The sequence below is a fragment of the Hesperophylax consimilis genome, chromosome 3, assembly GCF_061612785.1.
Source record: "Hesperophylax consimilis isolate HC1 chromosome 3, BYU_Hcon_1.0, whole genome shotgun sequence".
NCBI classification, from domain to species: domain Eukaryota; kingdom Metazoa; phylum Arthropoda; class Insecta; order Trichoptera; family Limnephilidae; genus Hesperophylax; species Hesperophylax consimilis.
The window spans coordinates 16,133,643-16,159,013 of record NC_142838.1 but is presented as its reverse complement, the minus strand read 5'-3'; the positions used below and the strand labels follow the sequence as shown (position 1 = coordinate 16,159,013).

General features: G+C 33.9%; 4 protein-coding genes and 1 long non-coding RNA gene across 6 annotated transcripts; 1 reads left to right on the top strand and 4 right to left on the bottom strand.

Annotated features, from left to right (window-relative positions):
- Nucleotides 1–651: 651 nt before the first annotated feature.
- Nucleotides 652–2,891, bottom strand: SsRbeta (signal sequence receptor beta). Its single transcript, XM_089650913.1, has 3 exons — nt 2,758–2,891; nt 2,221–2,598; nt 652–1,022 (listed from the first exon to the last, which is right to left on the bottom strand). Exons 2-3 carry the CDS (start codon nt 2,593–2,595, stop codon nt 822–824), a joined length of 576 nt encoding a protein of 191 aa, XP_089507039.1. The 5' UTR covers nt 2,596–2,598; nt 2,758–2,891; the 3' UTR covers nt 652–821.
- A 1,310-nt stretch (nt 2,892–4,201) lies between these two features.
- LOC149425022 (centromere/kinetochore protein zw10 homolog) lies at nt 4,202–7,931 on the bottom strand. The gene is made up of 5 exons (XM_089650911.1): nt 6,431–7,931; nt 6,116–6,322; nt 5,480–5,609; nt 4,566–4,707; nt 4,202–4,461 (listed from the first exon to the last, which is right to left on the bottom strand). The coding sequence occupies exons 1-5, from the start codon at nt 7,929–7,931 to the stop codon at nt 4,246–4,248; spliced, it is 2,196 nt and encodes a 731-aa protein (XP_089507037.1). The 3' UTR covers nt 4,202–4,245.
- Nucleotides 7,931–8,523, bottom strand: LOC149425021 (uncharacterized). The gene is made up of 2 exons (XM_089650912.1): nt 8,331–8,523; nt 7,931–8,192 (listed from the first exon to the last, which is right to left on the bottom strand). Exons 1-2 carry the CDS (start codon nt 8,411–8,413, stop codon nt 7,931–7,933), a joined length of 345 nt encoding a protein of 114 aa, XP_089507038.1. The 5' UTR covers nt 8,414–8,523.
- A 3,090-nt stretch (nt 8,524–11,613) lies between these two features.
- LOC149425020 (uncharacterized) lies at nt 11,614–20,132 on the bottom strand. Of its 2 annotated transcripts, XR_016305665.1 has the most exons (6): nt 20,048–20,132; nt 19,913–19,955; nt 16,890–17,055; nt 16,607–16,661; nt 12,935–13,062; nt 11,614–12,216 (listed from the first exon to the last, which is right to left on the bottom strand). It is a non-coding gene; the product is annotated as an uncharacterized LOC149425020 (long non-coding RNA). The 2 variants fall into 2 exon arrangements; XR_016305664.1 differs by having other exon boundaries at nt 11,615–12,216; nt 19,913–20,099.
- Nucleotides 20,133–22,676: 2,544 nt separating this feature from the next.
- MED27 (mediator complex subunit 27) lies at nt 22,677–25,111 on the top strand. Its single transcript, XM_089648506.1, has one exon. It carries the CDS (start codon nt 22,821–22,823, stop codon nt 23,715–23,717), a length of 897 nt encoding a protein of 298 aa, XP_089504632.1. The 5' UTR covers nt 22,677–22,820; the 3' UTR covers nt 23,718–25,111.
- The last annotated feature ends 260 nt before the right edge of the window (nt 25,112–25,371 follow it).

Sequence of the window (25,371 nt, the reverse complement as noted above, 5' to 3'; positions counted from 1 at the left end):
CTGATGGGCAACATAAAAGTTTAATTTTCCTTCTGAATTTTTATAACTTTGGTTTGTGCTGTGCAGATCCTGTGAGAAATCTACATCCTGGATAATAGAAAAATGTTTTTAAAAAAAATTTATGTGAATCCGCACAAGAGTAACAACTGCTCCTAACTAACTAACAACAGTCTGAGCCAGTGATACTATGGCATACCCAATTGGGGTATGATGTGAGTCTGAAGATAGTGGGGAGCGGAAGGAGATGGGGAAGTAGCTGGCTGCTTATTTCCTTTTCCATGTTTAATAGGAGGCAGTATCGCCTTGAAACACGCACGGGTTTGTAACGCTAATTCTCTTTTTAAACTCTACTACTACCTTCTATTGAACACGGTAAAGGAAATACGCTACCTGGCTATTCAGATCTGGTTACCAAACACTGCCAAATCCATTTCAAGCAACGTTTCAATACTGAAGAGGATCTTTTACTCTGGAACGTGTCGTAAATATACTGTATATTATTTTAAAAGAGTAAATTGTGAAATAACCCAAATTAATCAAATAAAATTTACTTGCACATTCCGGGAGTTGAACCCGCGACCTCCAGCTTGCTAGTCGAGATCCTTACCCCTCGACCACGAAAGCCGTCAAAACAGTAATGAAAGACAACCATATTTAAAAAATCACTTTTATTTAACTCACAAGCAATAATTTACACATAACATAATCATGAAGATGAAAGAAAACCAAAACTCATAAAAAAATCACAGTTCTCTGATGAATGATATCGACTGAAAACCAATCGACAAATCTATTAGAAAATATTGTTCATGTAAAACTTTTCACAGTGCCTTTTTGGATTTGCCCAACTTCTCATACTTGCTCTTGGAGGTGAACCACAGGCCGAAGGGGATGGCGAGGGAAGGTAGAGTCATGAGTGCGAATGCGGCCCAGTCCAGGATGTGGGAAGAGAACTTCCTGTCGTAATCTCTGAAGGCAATGATGGCTCCCTCTCCAGGCTCGCTGCTGAATGCAAACTGGATCTGAATCATAAAACATACAACATTATTTACAGCTAATTTAACGAATAAACTATGCAGTAGATCCAAGATTGTTGAAGGAATAGAGCTATACAATTATAGGCGCTGTTGCATATTAATATCTCGTCAAAATGTGTTCCATTATTATCACGCAAGTAGCAGTACAACGTGACCGGATTCGGTAGTTTTCGGTCGTTTGACACTGGGAGTGTTGGAGGTCAACCTGGACTAATTGAAGGTAAAAAAGTGGAATCAATTTTGTCTCACCTAAACATAATACATCAATGGTCGAGGGTAGACAGATCTTAGCAGCATTTTGCACTGTGTTTCATGCAAAAGTTAAATCAAACTGGTGTTCAAAACTCGTCAAATTAATAAGCGTCACAAGACGTCATCGACAAGACGAGTTTTCGATGTTGGAATTTCTGACATCATTCGCCACAAAGCAGATGATTGGCTCAGCCACATAGGTAGTTAATTTAATGTTTTGAGGATATAATACTTTTAGTTTGGGAGAGATTAACCCAAATGTTAGGTTAATATCCAAAGATAGTATCTGGGCTGTGTTGGGTTCCTTAAACCTTTCAAAGGTGATTTCGGAGGTGATTATTGTAAATTGGTATTTTTAAAAAAGAACAGTAAGGATTATTAATAGCATTAAAATCCACCCTGATAAATTTGAATTACAGATAACCCAGTAGTGTTTTTAAGATAAAATCACTGCCAGAAAATAATATTTCTAGGTCATCTTTGATGTTCTGCATCTACTTGTGGCTGCTCAGAGAAACTCAAACTTCAGTATTGAAATTTGTACATTCTAACCAATTTATACAATATTTTACACTGGAATCAATATGAAATCTACACTTAAGCTTGAATGCTATAACAACAAACAGGCAAAGGTATAAATATTCATGAGATATTGAAAAACTGACAAACACAATAAACACTGATGTTACAATTTATCAATTTTAACAAACACCGCATGACATTTATGTGCAACTGATATAAAAAGTATACGATACCAAATCAAATTCTGTTTGAGCATTTAATTAACATGGATACTCAAGTTTTACAAAGACAACCCATTGAAGTTAATATTTCAGGAAATTGCACTAAACTCTGGTGTCTAATTTGTGGCTATGACCTACATTACGAATAGGGTTATGTTATTAATATTAAACTGGAATATTGCACTCACCTCGGTGGCGTCTTCGGAAGGCTTGTACTGAACTTCAGCAGATGTAAAGTTGAAATAACCGAACTTCTTGGGCCTCACGGTTACGACGTGTGAAACGTTGGTCTGGGGAGGAATACGGTCAATGGTGGCTGCCAATTCTCCTCCAACAACTTCGAAGGCCTCAGGGTGGAATCCGTTATCAACAAGTTGCACATTTACGGCGGCAGAATTTCCAATATTATACAAAGTATACTTGACAAGGATATCCATATCCTCTACCAAGTATTTGTTGAGAATCTGCTTGGAAACCAGCAAGCGAGCCTTGGCTGCTTCTTCATCGCAGATAGTAACGGTAGTTAGTGCTAATAGCACGGCCACGATTCCAAAGAAATGCATTTTCTGTAACAAGTTAAGAATAAAAAATTATAATACACTGAGGTTAACCCTTCAAAATCTGCTGCCTCGAAAATCGATAAATATCGAGTATATAAACGCAAAAGGTTACTAATATTGAATTATAAGGGATAGAGGAACAACTAAATAACGTATTTGACTTACAATAGTGTTGAGTATTCTAAATATTTAATGTTAAATCGGCGCCGTAAGAACAGCTCAGCTAAATACAGACTTCGTAAACGCTCTCCTACAATTGAGTAGAGATGACGTTTCTATACGTATTCAATTTCATTGGCATCGTACTGCCACGTTAGCGAGTGGCAATATACGACACGAACGGCTACATGTTTATCAATCAGTTGAAAAAGTATTTAAAATTGAGCTTTGTTCCCATTGAATAAGGAATATATTTGAATACAGCTCATCCAAACTTTTTAAAGATATTACGGTCGGCTATAATTATCTTAGAGAAATTTTGTACCGAAGCGATTTATTTTACAAAATAGGCGTAGAAAAATATATTGTTATATTATAATGATATTTTAATTGTCTTCTAATTCCACAACATTACCATAAAAATATTTTAACTCTTTAATTGGCAATTTTTTTTATACGAGGAGCGTTTGATAAATAATTACAAAAACAAAAACGATGATTTTAATTTATGCTAATATAGAACTTTTTTAGTTGGTTCGTATATTCCACATTGAGGTTTCGTTTTTACAAAGTTGGCTTTTATCAATCCTTAAGGCAGAACAATATGCTGGTGAGTGGTTTATTTATGGTGTTGGCTGACTTAGAGGCTGAAAGCGGAAGCAATGGTTCTTCAAACTTCTTGGAAAAAAAACATGTTTTGCACAAAAGATGGCAGGTCAGGTTGTAACCAACAGAATAAACAGTTGTTGGGCATAAAGCTAATCGTAATAATAACCCATCTTCATTTGAAAATTTCATCGTGAATTTATTTTTATGTGACACCTCACAAAAGCACCCCTGTTCGTACAGCGTAAAGGCAGGAGAGTTATGGCACCGCCCAGTTGGGCAGGGCTTTATTAATGCGGATATTGAAGAGGCCCAGATTATATGAAGGAGGAAAAACAGATGCTGGTAGCTCGTTCCACATTTTTTTTTATTTTAAAAAGAAGACCCGTATGTTTCGTCGAGAGTAATATTTGTGGGTAATATCCCACAAGCATCATAGGTCCTTGTAGAGATCAAAAATTTCTGCCTAATAAAAAACCTAACCTAACTTCTTTTTTTTTTCCCAACATGATGTCGCTTTTTGTGTGTATTGTGAGTCACTAACAAGGGCACGGAACGCTCCCGTAAGGAGAAATGGTGTTTGGTCAGGGACTGCGCTACACACAATCTGACTTGTCGTGGTCTGAGGGGACTGCAATTTGGAAGGGATCTTGTTCCAACGGTTTGACAACAGAATAATAATAATTCAGTTAGCGGTTTTGCCTACACACCATGCACCGCCTTCCCCCGCTCATGTACCTTCCATCATGTGGGATCCAGCAAGTTGGATGGTGAGCAGGTGCTTCAACCCACCAAAACAATTTCACAGCTGAGTGATCATGGTAATAAAATGCCATATTTCCCTTTTTAAGTCTTTATTAATATAGATGGACAAAGTATTATTTAACATCACTTAATTTTGGAAAGAACATTTGCTCTAAATGCAGTATTTTGGAATAATGCTCTTATAAGTCTTTTCATTTCTTCCGGCTTGAAATGTAAGGCAAGCGGCCCCATGCCATTGAACCACCTCTCTTCTATATCAGCCAAAGTGCCTCGGAGAACCATAATCAACTCATTGAATTTCTCCCACATGGCAACACTGGTGTGAATTTCTAATTCATCCTGGAAAACAACCAAAAAATATTTAAAGGGATAAAATATTCAGGTAGGTGCTTATATTTTGTAAGCTGATTTATTTTTAAAATGGTTTAGGTTTCGTTTTGTACCTGATAGATTTGAGGTAACCTATTCAGTACAATTTTATAGATTTCTGATAATTGTGAGGCAACGTCTGCCGTAATATCTTCTTGTATGAGAACTTTGGATATTAATTCTTCAATAAATAGGTTGGCAAGACACGTAATCAGCCTGAAAATAAACAATATTTATAAATTATGGCACTCTAGAAAATATTTACACAAATCAATTTGAATTTTGATAAATGACATAAGTTACATCTGTTGGGTCAGTGGTGCAAGCATAACGGTCAGAAAGGTGATTTTTTTACTTATTACCATGGCATTTGTATGGTTAATATGGCCTTAAACCAGGCTTAAGGCTGACTTTGAACCGGCACATAAAAATCTAATTAGTAAGACGGTTAAAGTTCAACAATTATTATGTAATAACAATCGTGTTGTTTGACGGCCGGCGTGGTCTAGTGGTATACGCTTTTGACTACAGATCCGAAGGTCGCGGGTTCGAACCCGGCGTGCGCAAATAAATTTTATTTGATTAATTTGTGTTATTTCACAATTAATTAATTTAAAATAATATATAGTATATTTGCGGCACGTTCCAGAGTGGAAGATACTCTCAGTATCGCCCTGGTGTAAGACCACCATTCAGAATTGAAACGTTGCTTGAAATGGCTTTAGCCGTGTTTGGTGACCAGATCTGAATAGCCAGGTACTTCCCCACCTTCCTCTTCCCCATCTCCCTCCCCTCCCCAATACCCTCAGCCTCACAACATACCCCAATTGGGGATGCCATAGTCTCACTGGCTCCAGACGGGAGCAGTTGGGACTGTTGTGCGGTATTACTGTAAAAAAAAAAAAAAAAAAAAAAAAAAAAAAAAAAAAAAAAAAAAAAAAAAAAAAATCGTGTGTAATGTAATTATTTACTCTCCAAGTTTACATACTTTTTGTAGACATTGGGAGGGAAAATGCCAACCCATATGGTTTTGAGAAGTTGTAACTGCCTTAAACACTGTCGAATTGTTTGCTCAGCATTTTCACTCAATACATCTTTCGTCGCAATGTAGTTGAGATCTGTAAATATGAGAGAAACAAATAAATAATCTACACATTTGGTTAGTCTGAGAATGTAGTTTAAAAAAATATATATATGTGATACCTCACAAGAGCACCCCCGTCTGTAGAGTTTAAAGACGGGGGAACTATGTATATCACCGCCGGGTTGGGCAGCATTGTGAGGCGGGTTAGGTCAAGGGCTGTAGGAAGGGATGTATTGAAGATGCCCAGATTATATGAAGGAGAAAAAACAGATGCCAGTATCTCGTTCCACAAACGAGCCAACTTACACAAAAAAAGTTGAAAGGAAAGTGTGTTCATTGAGTTTCACATTTGTTCATTACATACATATATCCTCTGTTTTTGTTCATATGAAGCAGATACTTTGTGATGTGACATTATAATTTAAAATAAAACCATAACTTGGAATTTTTATTTTTTATACTTATTGCCGACCGGGTTTCGCTACAACCGTAATCGTCAGGGCTGTATATCTTTATTTCAGGTAGCGTAAAATATCATACCTGAAGATCTGATAGTGTCGAGGACTTGTTTCCTTTGCATTCTCATGTGGCAGAGAAGTTTCTCCACAGCAAGATCCCGCAGCTCTTTGACTTGGTCACAGAAAGATATTGTATAATCTATTTCTCTACTCTGTAATTGCTTCGCCCATCTTGGCCCCAGCGTTAAGAGGAAGTGCGCCAGGTACATACAGTTGTTGTGGAAGAGAGCTGAAAAATGAATAAGCCATTTATTTGATATAAGTACATAATACATTTAATATGACATTTTAAGATAATTGAATATTATTACGTAAGATGGATTATATTCCTACATACCTACTTGCTGTGGCAGGCATTCCAGAATAGTTTTAAAATGTAGAGGCACAATAGCCACATAAAGTTCCAAGACATTTCTGGCTGTATAGTAGAGACGCTTAGCGCACACTTCAGAAGCTTGCGCCGCTTGCTCCATCATGACCACAATAAGATCAAGGAGTTCCTGCGTAGACTTGGACACAGCGCACCTCGGAAATACAAACGGAGAATAATGAAAAGCCTTAGCAAAGACAGCCAAATATTCCTCAGTCGTAGGAAACTCACTTTCAAAATCATCTTTATCATTGTTTTTTCCCACAATCAAGGTTCCAACAGACATAACACTCTCTAAATCCTTTGTCATTATGCTTCTAGCGTTTTCTAAGAAATACTGACTAGTTTTGTTGGCAAATAACACATCCACATTATTCGCATATTGCAAAATTGAAAAGTTGTCATTTTCAAAAAAGTTTATGCCAGTCAAATACTTTTGAAAGGCTTCTACTTGTGAGGTAACTTGACCATAATCTTGTAATTCGCTGATACAATTAGGTATGGTGTGAACCAGGCAATCTTTGATTAGAACATCACTGAAATCCACACAGACCAGAGAACCGAGTAATCGGAGGAAGGTACTACCGTCAGGCATAACATAGTCAAAATTAATGTCCAGGAACTCAAATAATACCTTGAAATTTTTTAAGACAATTTCATAAGGGGGCAATGTTTTTTTGCTTAGCGGGATAAATATTTTCAACATTTCGGGGTCTTCGGGAGAGTGGTCTATTTTAGTAACAATGTGGATGATAGGATTCATGACATGTTTTAACAAAAAGCTGGAGAAGTTTTTCATTTCCATGTTGATTTGTTTGGAAGTAATGAGAGCGTTGAATACATCGTCTTGATCGGTCATGCTATTTTTATTTATTTTGATGGTTATAATTTTCCAATCATCTTCTACCACATCTGACCAGTGCAGATAATGACTCCATAGTTCTGATAGATCATTTAATAATTGTTCCCAGCACAAAACAAGGTCAGTTTTTAAAATTTTAAATAAGCCGAGGCCATCTAAACCTTCCACAGGATTGTTCAAAAGATCAGTTAATATAGACAGGGCTGTCACAGCTCCGTGAAGTTTATTGTCTCTCTTTAATTGGTGGAATACTTTCAATTGCGTATCACAAGTTACCAACTGCTCTACAATGGTTAGACTAAAGTGAGTTTCTTCCAAATTAGTAGATATTTCTTGAATTTCGTGCGTAGAATTTAAGATATCTTGCAATGCTTCCCCTTCTATATGATTTTGGCAAACAGTTATTTCACTAATTAAATCTTCGGATGAATCGAGTTTTTCTTGACAGACACCGACTAAACTGTTAATGTCAATGTGTCCTTCCTTTAAGAAAGTTTTTACTTCCTTTTTTAGTAAAGCTATTTTATCTACAACAATGGTTATTTTCTCAGCGGGGTCGACTGTCTCTTCCCCGCTGTTGATTTGCATGATAGTTTGAATATCCATTATTTTCTCCGGTAAGGCTCTGCTCTCCTGTCCTTTTTCTTTTGTTTGTCATCAATTTCTTTCTTTAAGCTACGATGGGAGTCTCTTCTCGATACTCTGTCAAAGCGATAGTTGTTGGAACTGATTGCATGTCTGATCGTATTTTTTAAGAAGATTTTATTTGTTGTAGGTTGCTGACTCTTCAGCCATCCCGATGGGCCGACTGCTTCTGCACGGAGTGCTCCACGAGTGGCTTCTCTGAGAATTTCCTCAATTGCTAATCTGAAAACGCACAACCATTAAAAAATCTACATAACCTAAGAATTAAATAGGGTACAGGTCTAATTTATAGATAGACAAAATCAAAAAATGAGATGTGTTCGCAACGTGAACGTTTCGTAAATTGATTTTTGTACCAACTTTTCGAGCCTGGAATCTTCAATGATTTTCTTTGAATCCGTTGCTTCCTCAGATTCTTTTGGGATCTCTAAAGGATCTGACATATTTTACTTAAATAGTTTTGTATTATTTCCATCTGCATTAGTCAAAACAAAAAAGTTAAATAATGACAACTACTGTCACGAATGTCACGCTGTCAGATCGCCATGTTTCCAATTTTACTATATAAATATATTAGTTTTGGTATTTTAGGGTTGGTACATGTTATCATAGAGTTTAAGATTAACCATAGAAGAAAATTATTGAATTTGTAATTTTTGGAGAACCGATACATGATTAAAATTTATGAATCGAGACATTTGGATAATCGAAATATTTTAATCGAAGCATCAAAACAATCGAACAATTAATCGCTTGGAGTTCAGCGCGAGCAATAGCTAAAGTCAGAGGCAACACTTTTTGGTCAAATGGTGAAGGTTTTTTCACATTATAACATAACTGTACTATTGTTGATTTATGTTTTTTCAACCAACATGGATGTCGACAAGCATATTTAATGCTACCTATATATAATATTTATTTATTGTTTATACCAAAACTCAAAGCCTAATTTTTCGCTTTATAACTAGCCACACTAGGACTAATAGCCTGTATCGAGGTTAACACTTTACAAATTTGAGTAAAGCAAGTGACTTAGGATTAATTCTTCACATTTTAAATTAATTTTCAATTTCTGTGAAAGATTTTTTCAAGTTCTGTTATTATTTCAGTTCTGTCAAGCAACTAGCCTATAATGATATACTAACAGAACTTGGAAATGAAGGTTGAAATTTTATGAATTGTTCAAATTCTTTGAAACAACCCGTCCTTAATCACTGAGCCAAACGGCGCCTGGAGCTAGTAAATACTTGAAAGGCGCTTTATTAGATGTTAGGTATTGTCAGCGCCTTGGCTCCTTGGCGCCTCAACAAGTCGGCGCCTGGCTCTAATTTCGCTGAGAAAGAAGAAAAGCAAAAACGTGTTACACGAGTGGCCATTTGGGTACTTTAAGAATGCATGGGATCAATTCTTGAACAATAAATAAATCATTATTCCCAAGATGAAACTAATTAAACAGAAAAAACAAATAGCGTGACACTCTGTTTTTAGCGCCGGAGCTTAAATGAAATCATATTATTTCAGTAAGGACAGAGATGAAAAAATACTACTGCCATCCTTTGTTAAAAAAAACATCTTAATAATATATATTTTTAATTATGATTGTGGAAGACTTTAAATAATCTGGAAGATCATTAAACGTAAGTGAAGCCTGACAGAAATAGTTTCTTTGATCAAAATATGTTTTAGAATATACCTCTACAAAGTTTAGTGTAGAGCTAATTCTGTTGGTACAGATTTGTTGTATTCTTTCTGAAAAAATGAAATACACAAAGTATTTGAGTGATATACAGCTGTTATATAGGTTCCTTATCCAGTAAATTGGATGGATAACGGATTTTTTTGTACTTAGCTTTAAGAATCAATTTATGAGGAATATTTAGCGGCTTTACTTTAGACAGAAACCCCAGCACACAATATTGTGAAAAAAAGAAATTTTACTAACGCATAGACAGTTTTAATAAATTTTCCAAGCTTCCCTCCCTTCTCCTTCGACCCCCCCACAACAACAACACCCAACAAAGGTACAACCCTCCATGTGAATGCTATAGCTACGCCATTGGTGATTGATTTTAATAAGTTATGACGGTTAATATGTTATTTTCAGGTTAGGTATCTATTTCGTTGGTATGTATTGTAAGTACACAGTTATAAGAAACAAAAGTGCCAACTCTCCGAGACAGTAAGAGGTGGGTAAAAATGTAATAGTATTTGTCTTAAAATCGAAATTAGTATTTTTATATTATATCCATGAACCAGCAATCCAGGAATTCAGAAATCGTAAAAATGTTAATTCTGGATAATGTATGGATAGAGATCCAAGAGTTGAAACATAATATGCGGGGTGTTAAGAGATGTAATTGACTGGAGTGATTTTTTTTGGTTTCAAATAAAATCATAGAAAATCACTAGTTATTGATCAGTTAGGATCGATGTGAGGGGTTAAACGGTGTCGACTGAGTGACGACACGTTAAAAATTTTTTTTGTTGAATAGTTTTGAGATTTTTTTTAAACATCAAAAAAGTCACCGGAGACAAATTCATGTTTACTCTAAATAATGTCAAGAATCATTAGATTATGTAAGTACGTTCCATAACACCATGTATAAAGGTTGTAAAATTGATAAATGTACCTGCCTTACTTTAAACAATGATTCGTACTACAAATTGTGGACGGAATTTTTGTCTCTGGTGACTTTTTTATCCTCCTAAAAACATATAAAAGTCAATAGCTATTTGTATATTGAATCACTTTCGACATGAAAAATATTTTTTTTTTGCTTTTTTGCATCAGAATAAAAATAAGGAAAGCAACGAAAAAGGTCAGCGAATTCCAAATGAATACGGTAAAAAACATTTACAAGGGTTATGGGTTTTTTTCCAAACGATTAACAGAAAAATAAATAGAAAAATAAAACGAAGTAGTTTGTGGTATACCTAATAGTTTTATTTTATCAAGATTTATATTATATTTTCGTCTAATCAAATGTGTAAGAATCCATTAGTAGCCCAGTCATTAGAAACCGAAAAGGAGTGTTTTAAAACAAACCGGTAAGTGGCTGAGTTGACATCGCGTTCGTGTCCCACCCAGGTGTAGTGTGTTCAAATCCTCGGCTGGCTAAGTCCTCCATCACAACACAAGCAAAATTTTCCGCTTACTATGGTAGGAGATTTTCAAATATTTTCAGGATATTCGTAACCCGAGAATGTTTGTCTTTATTTAAAAAAAACAAATTCTGGGGTAGTTTAGATTTTTTGTTTAAATTTCTGGTTTAGTTTTTTTTCACTTTTATGTAGTTCGAATATGAAGATTTTTTATCCAGTAATATCCTCATAAAACATATTAATGTAATTAATGTACACTTACATATTTATGTAAGTAATTACAACCATTATTGGTAATAAGGCCAAATTATCAGCATTACTAGTAAGTTAGATATATTGAAGGGTATTGTTATTGTTATATATAAAACATATTAATGTAATTAATGTACACTTACATATTTATGTAAGTAATTACAACCATTATTGGTAATAAGGCCAAATTATCAGCATTACTAGTAAGTTAGATATATTGAAGGGTATTGTTATTGTTATATATAAAACATATTAATGTAATTAATGTACACTTACATATTTATGTAAGTAATTACAACCATTATTGGTAATAAGGCCAAATTATCAGCATTACTAGTAAGTTAGATATATTGAAGGGTATTGTTATTGTTATATATAAAACATATTAATGTAATTAATGTACACTTACATATTTATGTAAGTAATTACAACCATTATTGGTAATAAGGTCAAATTATCAGCATTACTAGTAAGTTAGATATATTGAAGGGTATTGTTATTGTTATATATAAAACATATTAATGTAATTAATGTACACTTATATATTTATGTAAGTAATTACAACCATTATTGGTAATAAGGCCAAATTATCAGCATTACTAGTACCTAAGTTAGATACATTGAAGGGTATTGTTATAGGCCCTAGCTAGTTAGAGGATTACGAAATAATCCATAAATTCAAGAAAAAAAGTGCTCCGGGGTGCTGGTTACGAATCTGAGTTTTGCCAACAAAAATGATTGTAATTTGAATTTGACTATAGGACCATATTCATGACTTGTGATTGATTGTTTTGCATATAAAAAAAAATTAATTGAGTAAAAATGGGGACAATACTCGTCTCTTATCCATTAGTAATTTGTGTAATCCTTTTCCCACATCCGTGTAAAAGAACTGAAAAAACAAGAATATAATGTTACTATACAAAATTAAATATGAATTGATGCTCAGGAAACATTGTCGTACTTTCATCTTTTCCTTTATTATTAATTGACTAGCCTAGAAATTCGTGAAAAATCACGGTATATCAATAACAAACAATAATCAATAACGATAGTCTGAATTCTTAACAAATTAGTTCCGGTTCAAATTGGCAATCAAAATAATTTTCTGTAAAAAAAATTATATTATTGGTAGGTACTTATCGCTATCCGTATTTTAAGTTAAATAAAATTCTAAGTAAAATATTACATTTATTTCAACGCTTCGAAAATTTCAATAAAATTTAAAATTCAAATACATTCAACGTATTATATACATTCAAATTAAATTCAAATATTAAATTAAAGTGAAGCAAAATAAGTATTTTTCTTATTTTCAATCAATTATGAGAAGTCTTGCTAAGTAAAAAGTTTCCCAACAGCTTTCACCACATTTGGATCTTATGTGATTATTGACCGGTCAGTGGCTGAGTTGGCATCGCGTTTGGGTTTCACCCAGGCATGGCGTGCTCAATTTCTTGGCAGGCCTCCATCACAACACAAGCAACATTTTCCGCTTACTGTTGTGATAGTAGGAGGTTTCAATTTTTTTTTCAAAATAAAAAATATAAATGATATGAAGAAATAACCACATAGATATTTAGGATTATTACATATATTGAATAGTTTACCACAAACAAGATGAATGCTACTATGCATTGTTTTAAAAAGAATCTTTGGCCCATAATATTCTTCCCAACCAGAAGGATTGAACCTAAAAATATCGTCAACCATCTTATGTCGATCGGTATCCCGGAATCTGAAAATATATAAAGAAACAAGTATCAAAAACAATTAGTTATCAAGTATGACATGTTTTCTTTGTTGACTAAAGATCACTGAATTACTTGTCAAATGTTATTTTTTTAACAAGAGGAAACAAGGGCGCCGTGAAATTTTAATAATAGGTATAAGACAATAATATTATACCTAAATAAAATCGTCGAAATCGAGGTTTTGCACTCACTCGTTTTCTCCTCTAACTACAGTAAGAAAATATTCTATGTCTGTACATTTTTATTTTTAAAAATACATCGTCAACTTTGTAGACTGAACGTCTTTTGATGACGTTCAAACTAGGCAATATTCAGGATTTTTGGAGGGTCCTTTCTCCTATAAGAAGCACAACGAAATGCCAGTGGTATGTATCTATATTACTTTAAAAAACATTTGCACTAGAGTGTCAAAATCCAGGAAGGAAATAGGGGAATACGTTTGTTTGGACAAAACAACTCTTAGATCAGCAACATCATCAGCTGTACGCAGACTGATGGAACCAAAGGGCAAGCCAAATACTAAGTTTAGTGATCGCGCTTTCGGAGCATCTGGGCCGAAGGCTTGGAATAAACTCCCTCCAGAACTAAGATCCATAACAAGTCCAACAGAATTCAGGTCTAAACTAAAAACTTTCCCTTTTAAGCTGTCATACCCTTAAATTAAATAAACCATTCCTGAGAGAAAGTCCAATTATATCCAATTTTCCAATTATGTCCTAAATCCTGTATCTAAATTTCGCCAATAAACAATTAGTTCATGCTAATTGAGTGTTCATCTCAAGTGACCTACAAGGTAAGTATGGTAATGTATATTATCTCCATATTTAGTTAGTAGATCATTGTAAAAGTGTATTATATATTTGTGATTTTGCACAAAAATGGCGCTATATAAATCATCCAAAACGCCGCCCGCGTTTCCACTTGAGACGCTTCGATTCAAAGTACAGACCGTTTCATTAACGCGATGATAAGATACGTGTGATAAGATGCCTGTTATAAGATACGTGTGATAAGATACCTGTTATTTATTTATTTATTAATCTTAAGTTAGCTCACATCTTCGTGTGTGCTAATAGTTTTATAAACATATAAACATGTACATTGTTTGGCAAACATAATCTTTCTTTAAATATTTCACTAAAGTCACAAAAAAAGAAACATTAATAATTGAGATAGACATATTTTCTTAATTCATTTTTGAACTTATTAATATTTTCTATCACAGCAATTTCCTTCGGGATTTTGTTATAGAGTTGAACGGCCTGGTAAATCAGAGATTTTTGGGTGCTTGTTTTTTTTCTTGTTGGCAATCTAATTTGCTTAGAATTTCTCGTCCCGTGTCCGTGTATCTCGTTATTGTAATTTATTTTTCTCTTCAGTTCCTTAGACATCATCCCTAAGTTAATTTTATGTATAAAAATAAGTACATTCAAATACACAGTTTGCTTCGCCGTCAAAATATTCAGCTCCTTTAACATGTCTCTTATCCGTGTGTATATGTTGTGCTTAAGTATTATTCGCATTGTTATAAGATGTTATAAGATACGTGTGATAAGATACCTGTTATAAGATACGTGTGATAAGATACCTGTTATAAGATACGTGTGATAAGATGCCTGTTATAAGATACGTGTGATAAGATACATAAGATAAGGTACGCGCTGTGTCTTATCCAACGGACTGTCAACAACCACCTTAGTTGACTTTTTGATATTTTCGAAAACACGAATTCTTTCAATTATTGAATAGACAATGAACTGGAAATAAAGACATTCATATTGTTTTTTCGTTCCAAAATGCGACATTACCTTTACTTAGGGTTGCCATCTCTAAAATTTGGCAACCAGGACAAGAGGCGTGAAAACCCCGGATTTTAGAGCCCATAACCCGGACATGTCAACAGTTTTTTACAGTCAGTGTAATAAAAACAGTTTAAAATGTCATAAATCAACTTTTTATTTATTTTCAGACCTTAAAATTAAATTGTGTCATCTTTTATCATCATTTTAAATGTACCCAACAAAACAGAATCTTATTACAGTTTGTTACACATTGTTTTCATAATCAGTTAGAATTTTTTTCATTCTTAGGCTAGCTTTAGACTTGTAAGTTTTTTCGTAAATTTACGACTTCTAGCCAATGGGCATATTGCATTTTGAAAATCCAATATGCCCATTGGCTAGAAGTCGTAAATTTACGAAAAAAACTTACAAGTCTAAAGCTAGCCTTAAAATAAAACATAAATTATTAATGTACTCTGTTATGAAAACTAAACCTTATTAAAATATTAAACTTAACAAAATTCAATTAAATTTTTACAAAAATTTTAAAAATACTGGGACCATTTTAGTATTCAGTCTTACAATTTTTGAGGTAACTCTTTAAACTGAATAATAATTATTATCTTTAAATTTGTATCAGCAGCAATTTACACAACAAAATACCTCTTAATATAATATGAACTAAATTCAGTCTTCTTAAATCTTAAGCAACAAAACTGACAATTTTTTCAAGTTTAAACTTACTGGAATGTAAGTTACATTATTAATTTTTTAAAACATAAAATATCCACAGTCCGTGTGTGGCGGGCGGCCCAAGACTTTAAATTTTTAAACCCGGACTACAAATGAAACCCCGCCCGGAAGCTCCCCGGACGCCTTCTAAACTAGGACAAATCCGGGGAAACCCGGACGGATGGCAACCCTACCTTTACTAAACAATGTTTATTAGATCTGATTATATTAAATAAGAAACACAATGTCCTTATGGGTAAAGGTTACGAATTCCGCTTCACGGTAAATATGGAATGTTTACTTTGAAATAAAAATACATTTTGTGACTTATGTGTATGTTCCCCCAGTGCGCATAGTACGTTTCCCATCTATCAAACACGCACCCATTTATAACAAAATATTATTATATTCAGGGTGGGGGTAACAACTCAATTAGGGAGGTGATTCTAATGATGGTAAAAGTTAATAAAAAATAATTTGTTTTTTTCCCATGCTTAAATATTTTACCCATGAAGTTTTGTTTTCCACACAAACAATTCAATTTTTTATCTTAAAATGTTGGAGTTTTGAATCTTTTTCATCGTACTATCATGTAGAAACACCTCCCGAAGTCAATGCATCTTACCCCCGGACACCTAAACCAATTGCCTAATATTATTTTTTTGAAGAAAAAATCTGTCTTTGTGATGTCATTATTTGTTTATTAAAAATAAAAATAACTTTTTTAAACATAATTTTTAATTATATACACCTTTTACATGTTTCGTGAACGATGTTCACATAATCAGGATTAATTATGTGTACATTTACATGTTTCGTGAACGATGTTCACATCATCAGGATAAATTAAGTGTATATTTAATCCTTATGATGTGAACATTGTTCACAAAACATGTAGAAGGTGTATATAAATAAAAGTGATATAAACAAAGTTATTTGCATAATATTATGTTAAAAAGTCAGTTTAATGTTATTTTGCCAATGCAAGTAATTTTTTAAAAATAAATGATCCAACCTTTTGTCAACTTCCGTACTACGGAAGGGTCCATGAACAATAAATTGAGCGCCACCTAAGAAAAAATAATCAATTACTTGTCTTATTGCAGACATATTATTCATATTTCAGAAAAGAAATATCTTTAGTATAATCATAGCACTGAAGACTTTACGTTTTTTAAGAAACAAGTTATCGTAATATATAATTAAAGTGAATAAAACAAAATTACTATGAAATTTTAAAATCTTTTGTCATGAAAAAAATAATGGAGAAGAAATTACATGTTTTTAAAATTACTTACATTAATAAAGAAAAGTAAGGCTCCCAATTTGGTGACGATTTTCACGAGCATCCAAGATAGTGTCATCGCCGATATCAATAATTTACAAACAGCCAGTATTAATAAACATAATAATGCGAGCTGCGCAATATCTGGTGTTTCAGAACCCATCTCTTATAAATCAGTTCTGCAAAAATATATGAAAACAATAAGATTCACCGGTTGTACACCGATAACGGTGAAAAATAATTAAAAAAAATGGATTCTACTGGCTACGGTCTACGGGCTACTTTTGGTTCTGTTCGGTTTTGGGGACAAACAGCTAATTCCCTTGGAGTATTTTTTTTAGTTTTTCTGAACAGCTAATATGGTCTCATAGACATCGTTGTCTCCCTTACCTTCATAGTTAGAAATATGAAATGAACAGTGTTAGAAAGACAAAAAAATACAAAACTTTATATTTAAATACTAGCGGTAACCCGCCACGCGTTACCATGGTTCATTCTGTTTTGTTGCTTTTACGTCCAACAGCGCTGTTCTTACTTGTAACTGATAAAAACACACGCGTATTTGAATGCAACGTTGTGTCAAATTTTCAAAGCACTCGTTGAAGAACGTTAGAAGATTTAATATTTTGAACTAACGATTATTAACATTTTTATTTACATAGATTTTTATATGAAATGACAAAAAAGTGAGGTAGCAGTAATGTTTATAATACATTTATCTTATAAATCAGATATAAAAAATATAAGTCTATAAGTCTATATAAGTCTATCTAATGAAAAAAAAGATACACTCTAGATAAATATTAAAAATCGTACACAATATGTTGCGTTTCATTATCATTTGAATATTATATAATTCTGAATAACGTGTCGATTACCTTGCTGTGAACTCCGTTATGGTTAAAGCTGTATAAGATGTTAAGACACATTACCCTATGTTATGCGCGCATAATATAGCGTAATGCGTAATGGGCGTGGCATATAGTATTATATGTGTGATGAGAGGGGGTCATATCAATTGGGGGGCTGCCGCGGAATATCAATTCTTTGAATGGGATCTGTCACTTTGACATCCGCGTAATTATGGCGCTCCGTAAATTGTTAACTTACCTTAACCTAAATTAACCTGTCCCCCTTTCCTGCCGTAGAGAGTAGAGGGGGTCACATATTTTCAAATATCGCCTGGCTAGCAGATCACAACGAATATCGTCGCAAAGCCAACATTTATAACACATCATATTTTACACCGCTTAGACAGAGCGGTTTTAGTTGAACGACTCCGTGTTGAATGACACTTTGAAGGCTAATCGACAAATGTGAACATCCTTTCAACAGAGTTAATATTTTGGATATATTTTTACATTCATAACAATTTTTAGGGCGTCAACTATTGCAACGAACACTTATTTTATAAACAATCATATCATATTTTTTTGAAATCTGCACATATAAGCTAGCCTTGAAAAAAATTCCCTGTTGCCAGGTATCGCAGCGTAATTTGTAACTTAGTTTCTGCCGGGACAGCCGCGCGCTGTGTCCTGTTTTTGGATTTTTTCTTGAATTTTAGATAACAGTACATCAAATTGTTCTTCCGAAATTCGCAAATAATTGCGTTAGCCTTCGGTTTCTTCTAACGCCTCTCTCAATATAGTGTTAGAAGCACCCAATTCGTTTCTCCTTATAATCCATTTTCTGGCTCACATACGACGTTTTTTAATATTCTCAAGTTCGTTCCGTAAAATGACCGAAATTATAGGGACGCATGCAGCGATAGCTTAACTTGAAGCCATCTTGATTAACAACTTCGGTTTGAGTTAAACTGAAACGTCTGAACTAAATCTTGTTCAATTTTTGTCGTTCAACTAAAATCGCTCTGTCTGGATGCATATGGGATTGTATGGCAAAGAGGTGGGTCCTATGAGTACTTTTCGTTACTGGGTACAATGAGTACAGGTACAAAAAAATACCTGGTAAAAATACCGGTGACAAAATACTCAAAAGTATTTAATACCGACCTGAGGATTGATTCAGAATAAGTCATTCTAATGAACTCGCATAAATTCTGCCCACATAATCCGTGGGGGGGAGGGGTTGTTACAGAATTTCCGAAAAACATTATTCCCCACAAAAAAATTTCAAAATGAATACTCCCCACGAAATATTTGAAATCCATGGGGCGGGGGGTTGTTAGAGAATTTCTGTAAACCATAATTCCCCACAATTTTTTTTCAAAATAAGTACTCCCCACACAATTTTGAAATCCATGGGGGGGGTTGTTACAGAACTTCGCTAGAAAAAAATTCCGCACAGGCAAAATCATCATATGTAATTGCCCACAATAATTTTTCAAAATCCATGGGGGGGGAGGTAGCTACGGAATTCCTGAAACTCCTCGGAATACTACCCATCAAGAAAATAACTAAAAATACCCAACAAAAATACTCATCAAAAATACCCATCGAAAATGCCTATCAAAAATACCTACTGAAAATACCCATCCAAAATACCTATCAAAAATAACTACTGAAAATACCCATCAAAAATACCCATCGAAAATACCTACTAAAAATACCCATCAAAAATACCTATTAAAAATATTTGTCAAAAATACCTACCAAAAATACCTGGTAAAAGTACCTATTAAAAATATTTAGTCCCGGTATAAAATACTCATGAGTATTTTGGAACCAGGTATTTTAGAGATCTGTCACAAGTACAAAGTATCGCATGGAAATACCCGGTACTTTTAGTGGGTACGATAAATACGCCTCACCTCTAGGCAAGCAATATGGAGTTATATAAAACGCTGCGAACTTGTGGTGTAATCTGTCAGACCATTAAATGTGATAAACGTCGATAACATAATAAATGCGATGGAATAAATGTCAATGATTACATTTAAGCATGTCTGCGAGGAAAACTTCAATACCGGTGTTGTTATTGCAACACAGCAATGAGATATGATTTCATGCACACACCGTTAATGCGTGGCGAGGAAAACAGTGCAAGTGGGTTGTAGGTTGCAGGTTTCATTACCTTTTTTAAAGTTAAGTAGTAGTCCCATGGGTCGGTAAGGAATCTACAAAAAAACGAATGCTGGAAATACGCGATTTATGTTGAATGATCTCTGCACACGACAGATAAGCTATGTATCATAAATAAACCACTCACTAGATTGTTAACTCTTAGCTTTTTGTATGGAAAAAGTTTTGTCCACTCTTTAACCATAAATCTGCCGATATGTAGTGTTAAAATTATGACGTAGACACAGCAATATAGACAAAGAAAGAGGAATCTTTAAAAAAAAGGCGCAACCATAGACAATATAATCTTCCCTCGGAGCCAACGCATTCATCAGCCTAAAATATTGTTTTAAAAAGAATATTTATAAAAATGTATGTAAAAATAATATGCTAAAAAAATAAAAAACATTGCAAAAATAACTTGAAATATTCATCCCTTTACTTAAGTAAAGGAAAACATTTTCAAATAATGATTGTGCTTTTCTACGACAGTATTTTTATGACATTTCTCTGCTTATCAGAAAAATGAAAAAACTTAGCAAAAAAAGCAAAACAGGAAATACAAATAAATATATAAGAACAAAACACACTTCAAATATGTACTAAGACTGCGAGCCGACAACACCGAAGACAAACAAATTTGAAAACTTCCATTTCTACAGTGTACAAAAACTTTAATAAAAAATATATCTAAATACCTACTCCACTGCCCAAAATAAATACTCAACAAGAGCATTAAGCCAAAATATACTTGTTACTCCCAGTTTGAATACATCTTTTGGATAGAGAAACATTAAATTCTATGCCACAAAATTATACAATGCTCTACCAAATCAAACAAAAAAATAATGGAAATTAATATAAACAAAAGTTAAAACATGGCTGAGGTAACAAAGTGATACTCAACTTACAAACATTATGAAGACGTTGTAAAGACAAAACTAAATTAAAAGTTTAAAAATTACAGGCCGCCTCAGAACAGAAAACCTTAGTGAGGAGGACTGTGAATAAAAAAATACTTATATTATACTTTATACCTACATCATATACAAACTTTGCAATTGCAGCTAATATATAAAAAAAAAACAATAAAACAAAAGGAGAATTCGCACCTGAATTTTCGTTCCAATTTGGGTCCGATATTATTATAAATCCGGATATTTACCGATGTTGGAAAAATTTAACATTCGCAGCGCATAATTTTTTAACTATCCATCCACTTTTTTTCTTCAGATAGAGGAACGGCAACCACAAACTGATGCATATCTCGCTAACATTGGATAAGGACGGGTTGTTTCGGAGAATTTGAACAATTCATCAAATTTCAACGTTCATTTTCGGGTTCTGTGAAAGACTTATTCAAGTTCTGTTTTTATATCATTGTAGGCTAGTTGCTCGAAAAAACTGAAATAAAAACAGAACTTGAAAAAATCTTTCACAGAACTTGAAAATGAACGTTGAAATTTGATGAATTGTTCAGATTCTCCGAAACAACCCGTCCGTGTTGGGTATGTTCATGTTAGTTATTGAAATGCCATAATACACAAATTACGACGTCAGTGCCATTGCCATCAAAGCGTCGAAGTGTTGAAGTTTGTCATTGTTTTTTATTCTTGTCCAAACTGGTGTGGTGAAAGTAAATATTTTGAATTATCTGTTTCGTGTGAAAATGTCTCCCGATAAAGTTAATAATCCGTGTTGTGTGAATGCTGTACTGTAGAAATTTTACTCAACATAAATATCCGACCCATGGAAACTTTAAGAAGAGTAGCTTCCGTTAATCAAAATCGTTAAAAATGGAGAACCGGCAGATGTGAATACATTTAGGAGAATCTGAACAATTCATCAAATTTCAACGTTCATTTTCAAGTTCTGTGAAAGATTTTTTCAAGTTCTGTTTTTATTTCAGTTTTGTCGAGCAACTAGCCTACAATGATATAAAAACAGAACTTGAATAAGTCTTTCACAGAACCCGAAAATGAACGTTGAAATTTGATGAATTGTTCAAATTCTCCGAAACAACCCGTCCGACAGAGAAAAACGTTTAAAAATCTTCATTTAAAAACATCTCTATTTTCCATTTTAATTGTAAGTAAGTATTCGAATTTTATTTATATTCATATCATAATTTGGTAAATGAAAATAAATGTACAGAAAATAAGGACACGCTTAACACGCACATTTTATTTAAAAATATTTTGTAGTAGATAGTAGATAATAATGAGAAGTTAGTATTTTAGTTTCATAAAATGGAAAATAATGCACTTTAATAAAACTATTGTCAAAACATAGCGTGCAGACGTCAATTTATCCCTTTTTTACAAAATAGCTACTAAAATTCATTATTTTCTATATTAAAACACAAATAACTTTGTTTACATCACTTTAATATATATATTATAACCTCTACATGTTTCGTGAACAATGTTCACCTCATCAGGAGTAAGTATATACAACATTAGCAACATTGAGAAAGTATAAAAAGCATTATTTTCCATTTTCGGAAACTGAAATACTCACTTTTCATTGTTATCTAAATGATACACAGGACTTTTTATGTATAATTTACCTATAGTTCAATTTACTTTGTTAATGTAGTGTTGTGAAATGCATTAAAATTAGTGGATAACATGAAACAGGTAAAACACCGAAAAGAATAATTATTCGATCAATCATTCAATTATTTCGATTATGCAAATGTTTTTATCATGCCCATCTCTATTTTTTTGGCTTTTCTCCGGCACGTTGTTGTCAGTTGTTTATGACATTTATGTCAACTTTGGCAAGCGTGTGACAGTTTTGTCGGTTTTACAATTTATAACTTATTGTCAAATCATTTCGGTTTATCAACTTTGAACGTCTTCAAATACTTGAACAGTTTTAATTAGTTAATCTATAATTTTATCATAAAATCTTTGAATATGTCTGTACCGCTCAGTATTGATCAATTGAACATTTCATTGAATGCGATTAGATCTTTGAGATCCAGTGTCGGTCAAGTTTTTGATACTTTGGGGAACGGCGTGAGAGCTGAACACGGAGAAGATGGCAGGGAAACTAAATTCCTTTTAGAATTACAAGACCTTTTAGGCAACGTGAATGGAAACCTGCGAGATGTAGAACAATCTATTGGCGGACTCACCGCTCCACCTGGACCTTTTAATTTGGGTAATACGACATTCCTAACTCAAGAGATTACTCAGGACCGCCAAGCATTATACACCCAGCTTGTCAACAGTTACAAATGGACAGACAAAATTCACGAATACTGCTGGCTAGCCCAAACGCTACTTAGTCAAAACTCATTGAAAAGATCTTACATAAATTCTAGCAGTGCCAAGAGAAGAAGAACACAAACTAGCAGTCACAATGTACCTCCACAAAACGTGGATAATGTAATCAATACTATCGATAGACTTTTCAATGATATGAAAATAACAGTTTCTCGTCCATTTGCTACGAATGCAGTCGTTCAAATAAGTCTTGGACATGTTTTAAAAGCTGTGGTAGCATTTAAAGGGCTAATGATAGAGTGGGTTGTGGTCAAAGGCCATGGAGAAGCCTTGGATCTTTGGACAGAGTCGAGACATCAAGTGTTTCGTAAAGTGACAGAGAATGCTCACGCTGCCATGCTTCACTTCTACTCTCCGACTCTACCAGAGCTGGCTGTGCGCTCCTTCATGACCTGGCTGCACAGTTTCAATAATCTGTTCAGTGAACCTTGCAAGAGATGCGGAAACCATCTACACAATGCCCTGCCTGCCACGTGGCGCGACTTCAGGACGCTTGAACCCTTTCATGAAGAATGCAAACAATGATACCCACTTTTATTTGACTGAATTCATTCGGTCAAAGAAGACACGTCACTCATCACGGCAGCCACACAGTAGTGCATAGTGAAATGTTCTGGGATTAGAGTGGTGGTGGACTTTATACTGAACATCTTATAACTAATGGGATATAAAATCATGAATGTGTGATTAAACATTTTTATTAGTGGGCCGTTAAAAATCTATTACCAAATTAAACTTATTGAGTAATTTTATAAGTGTATCTTGTTAGTTTGTAATTATGTAGAAGCAATTGCATAATGATACAAATGTATTTAATGTACAATAATTACTTATCACACATTGAATGCATGACAAAAAAATACACAGCAAAAGCATCTGACAGAACGCAGTGTTGCCAGCATCGGATCATCAAATATTGCCCACAAGTACAAGCAATTTGATAAATATTTAGGAGTGTAAAAAGTCAGAGAAATAAGATATTTTTAGTGCATACAGCAGGTTTTTTCCACACAATTTAGTCTGATTATTCAGTTCCACGATAACTCAATACAGTGACAATTCAACACACTTTTAAAAAGTGATATAAAGTCATTAGAAATGATGAAAATTTTTTTTTTTTAACCGAACCTACTTAATAAAGTTTTTGTTTCATCATTTTCTATGACTTCATATAACTTTTTAAAGATGTGATCATTGCGATGATTTATCCGGTCACCGATTATTCAAATATGCATTTTGGATTTGTAAATACATTGTGTGAAATATGCACCATAATAATAATTATTTGCTAGGTTTTTAAGACCACCTAAAATCTGAACGAATTGAATTTTTATTGTGGTGCCTTATTTAATCTTGAGGGAATTTTTATCAAGCACCTGAATCAACTCAGTAGAACTGCAATTGTACCAGTCACAAGTTTGGAAGTGGCTTGTGAGATTCTTTCTAAATAAATTTCCCCCTAGGTTATCTGCTGGGTGACCTTTTTGTTTGGTGCCTCTTATGACCAAGATATTGAAGTTGTAAAGGGTGGTCCATCCGGTACGCCGGATTCAAATTTCCCTCATTTTTTTTTTGTATTTAACTGTAAGTTGGCAACTCTAATGTTTGACAGTTGTCATCTGCTGTTATTGAGGTTATTAAAAATGAGTCGCTATACAAAAGAACAACGTCTTGTTATTGTTAAAACACATCACAAATTTAATTTTAAAATTAAATCCACCTATGGACCACCCTTTCTTTATATGTGTAATATTTCATTATTGTATGATATGTCTAGCGTAGTTTGCAGACGTGTTTGAAGCATTTTGTGAGCTTTTAATGTGGAAGGCGGGTACGGGTACCGCCGCCCCGGGAAGCATTCATTGCATAAGGGGCCGTTCAAGTATTATGTAAGCACTATAGGGGGGCAGGGGGGTCTTTGCTTATTTTTGATGACATGGGGGGGTGGGGGGTCGAGATAGTGATTACGTCAGCACTGCTCAGCAGAAGTTATTTATTTTACACATTGGCAACCCACACATTGTCTATGTTTGAAAACCGAATACATATTCGGGATTCCCACAAATAATTAATATGTTTAGGTACTCGCTTAAAAAACAGAATACATCAACAGAAAAATGCATACAGGTACCAATTTTTACGTAAGCATGGGAGGGGGGGGTAAGAGCTTTGCTTACTT

Excerpts from the sequence above, each read along its gene's own strand:
- LOC149425022 (XM_089650911.1), bottom strand. The coding sequence starts at position 7,931 with ATGGATATTCAAACTATCATGCAAATCAACAGCGGGGAAGAGACAGTC. Across the intron at positions 6,323-6,430 it reads ATGCCTGCCACAGCAAGTAG|CTCTCTTCCACAACAACTGT; the intron begins GTATGTAGGAAT and ends TTCATTTTTCAG. Across the intron at positions 4,708-5,479 it reads CCTCCCAATGTCTACAAAAA|GCTGATTACGTGTCTTGCCA; the intron begins GTATGTAAACTT and ends GTTTATTTTCAG.
- SsRbeta (XM_089650913.1), bottom strand. The coding sequence starts at position 2,595 with ATGCATTTCTTTGGAATCGTGGCCGTGCTATTAGCACTAACTACCGTT. Across the intron at positions 1,023-2,220 it reads CTTCCGAAGACGCCACCGAG|ATCCAGTTTGCATTCAGCAG; the intron begins GTGAGTGCAATA and ends TTTATGATTCAG.
- MED27 (XM_089648506.1), top strand. The coding sequence starts at position 22,821 with ATGTCTGTACCGCTCAGTATTGATCAATTGAACATTTCATTGAATGCG.
- LOC149425021 (XM_089650912.1), bottom strand. The coding sequence starts at position 8,413 with ATGTCAGATCCTTTAGAGATCCCAAAAGAATCTGAGGAAGCAACGGAT. Across the intron at positions 8,193-8,330 it reads GAAGATTCCAGGCTCGAAAA|ATTAGCAATTGAGGAAATTC; the intron begins GTTGGTACAAAA and ends GTGCGTTTTCAG.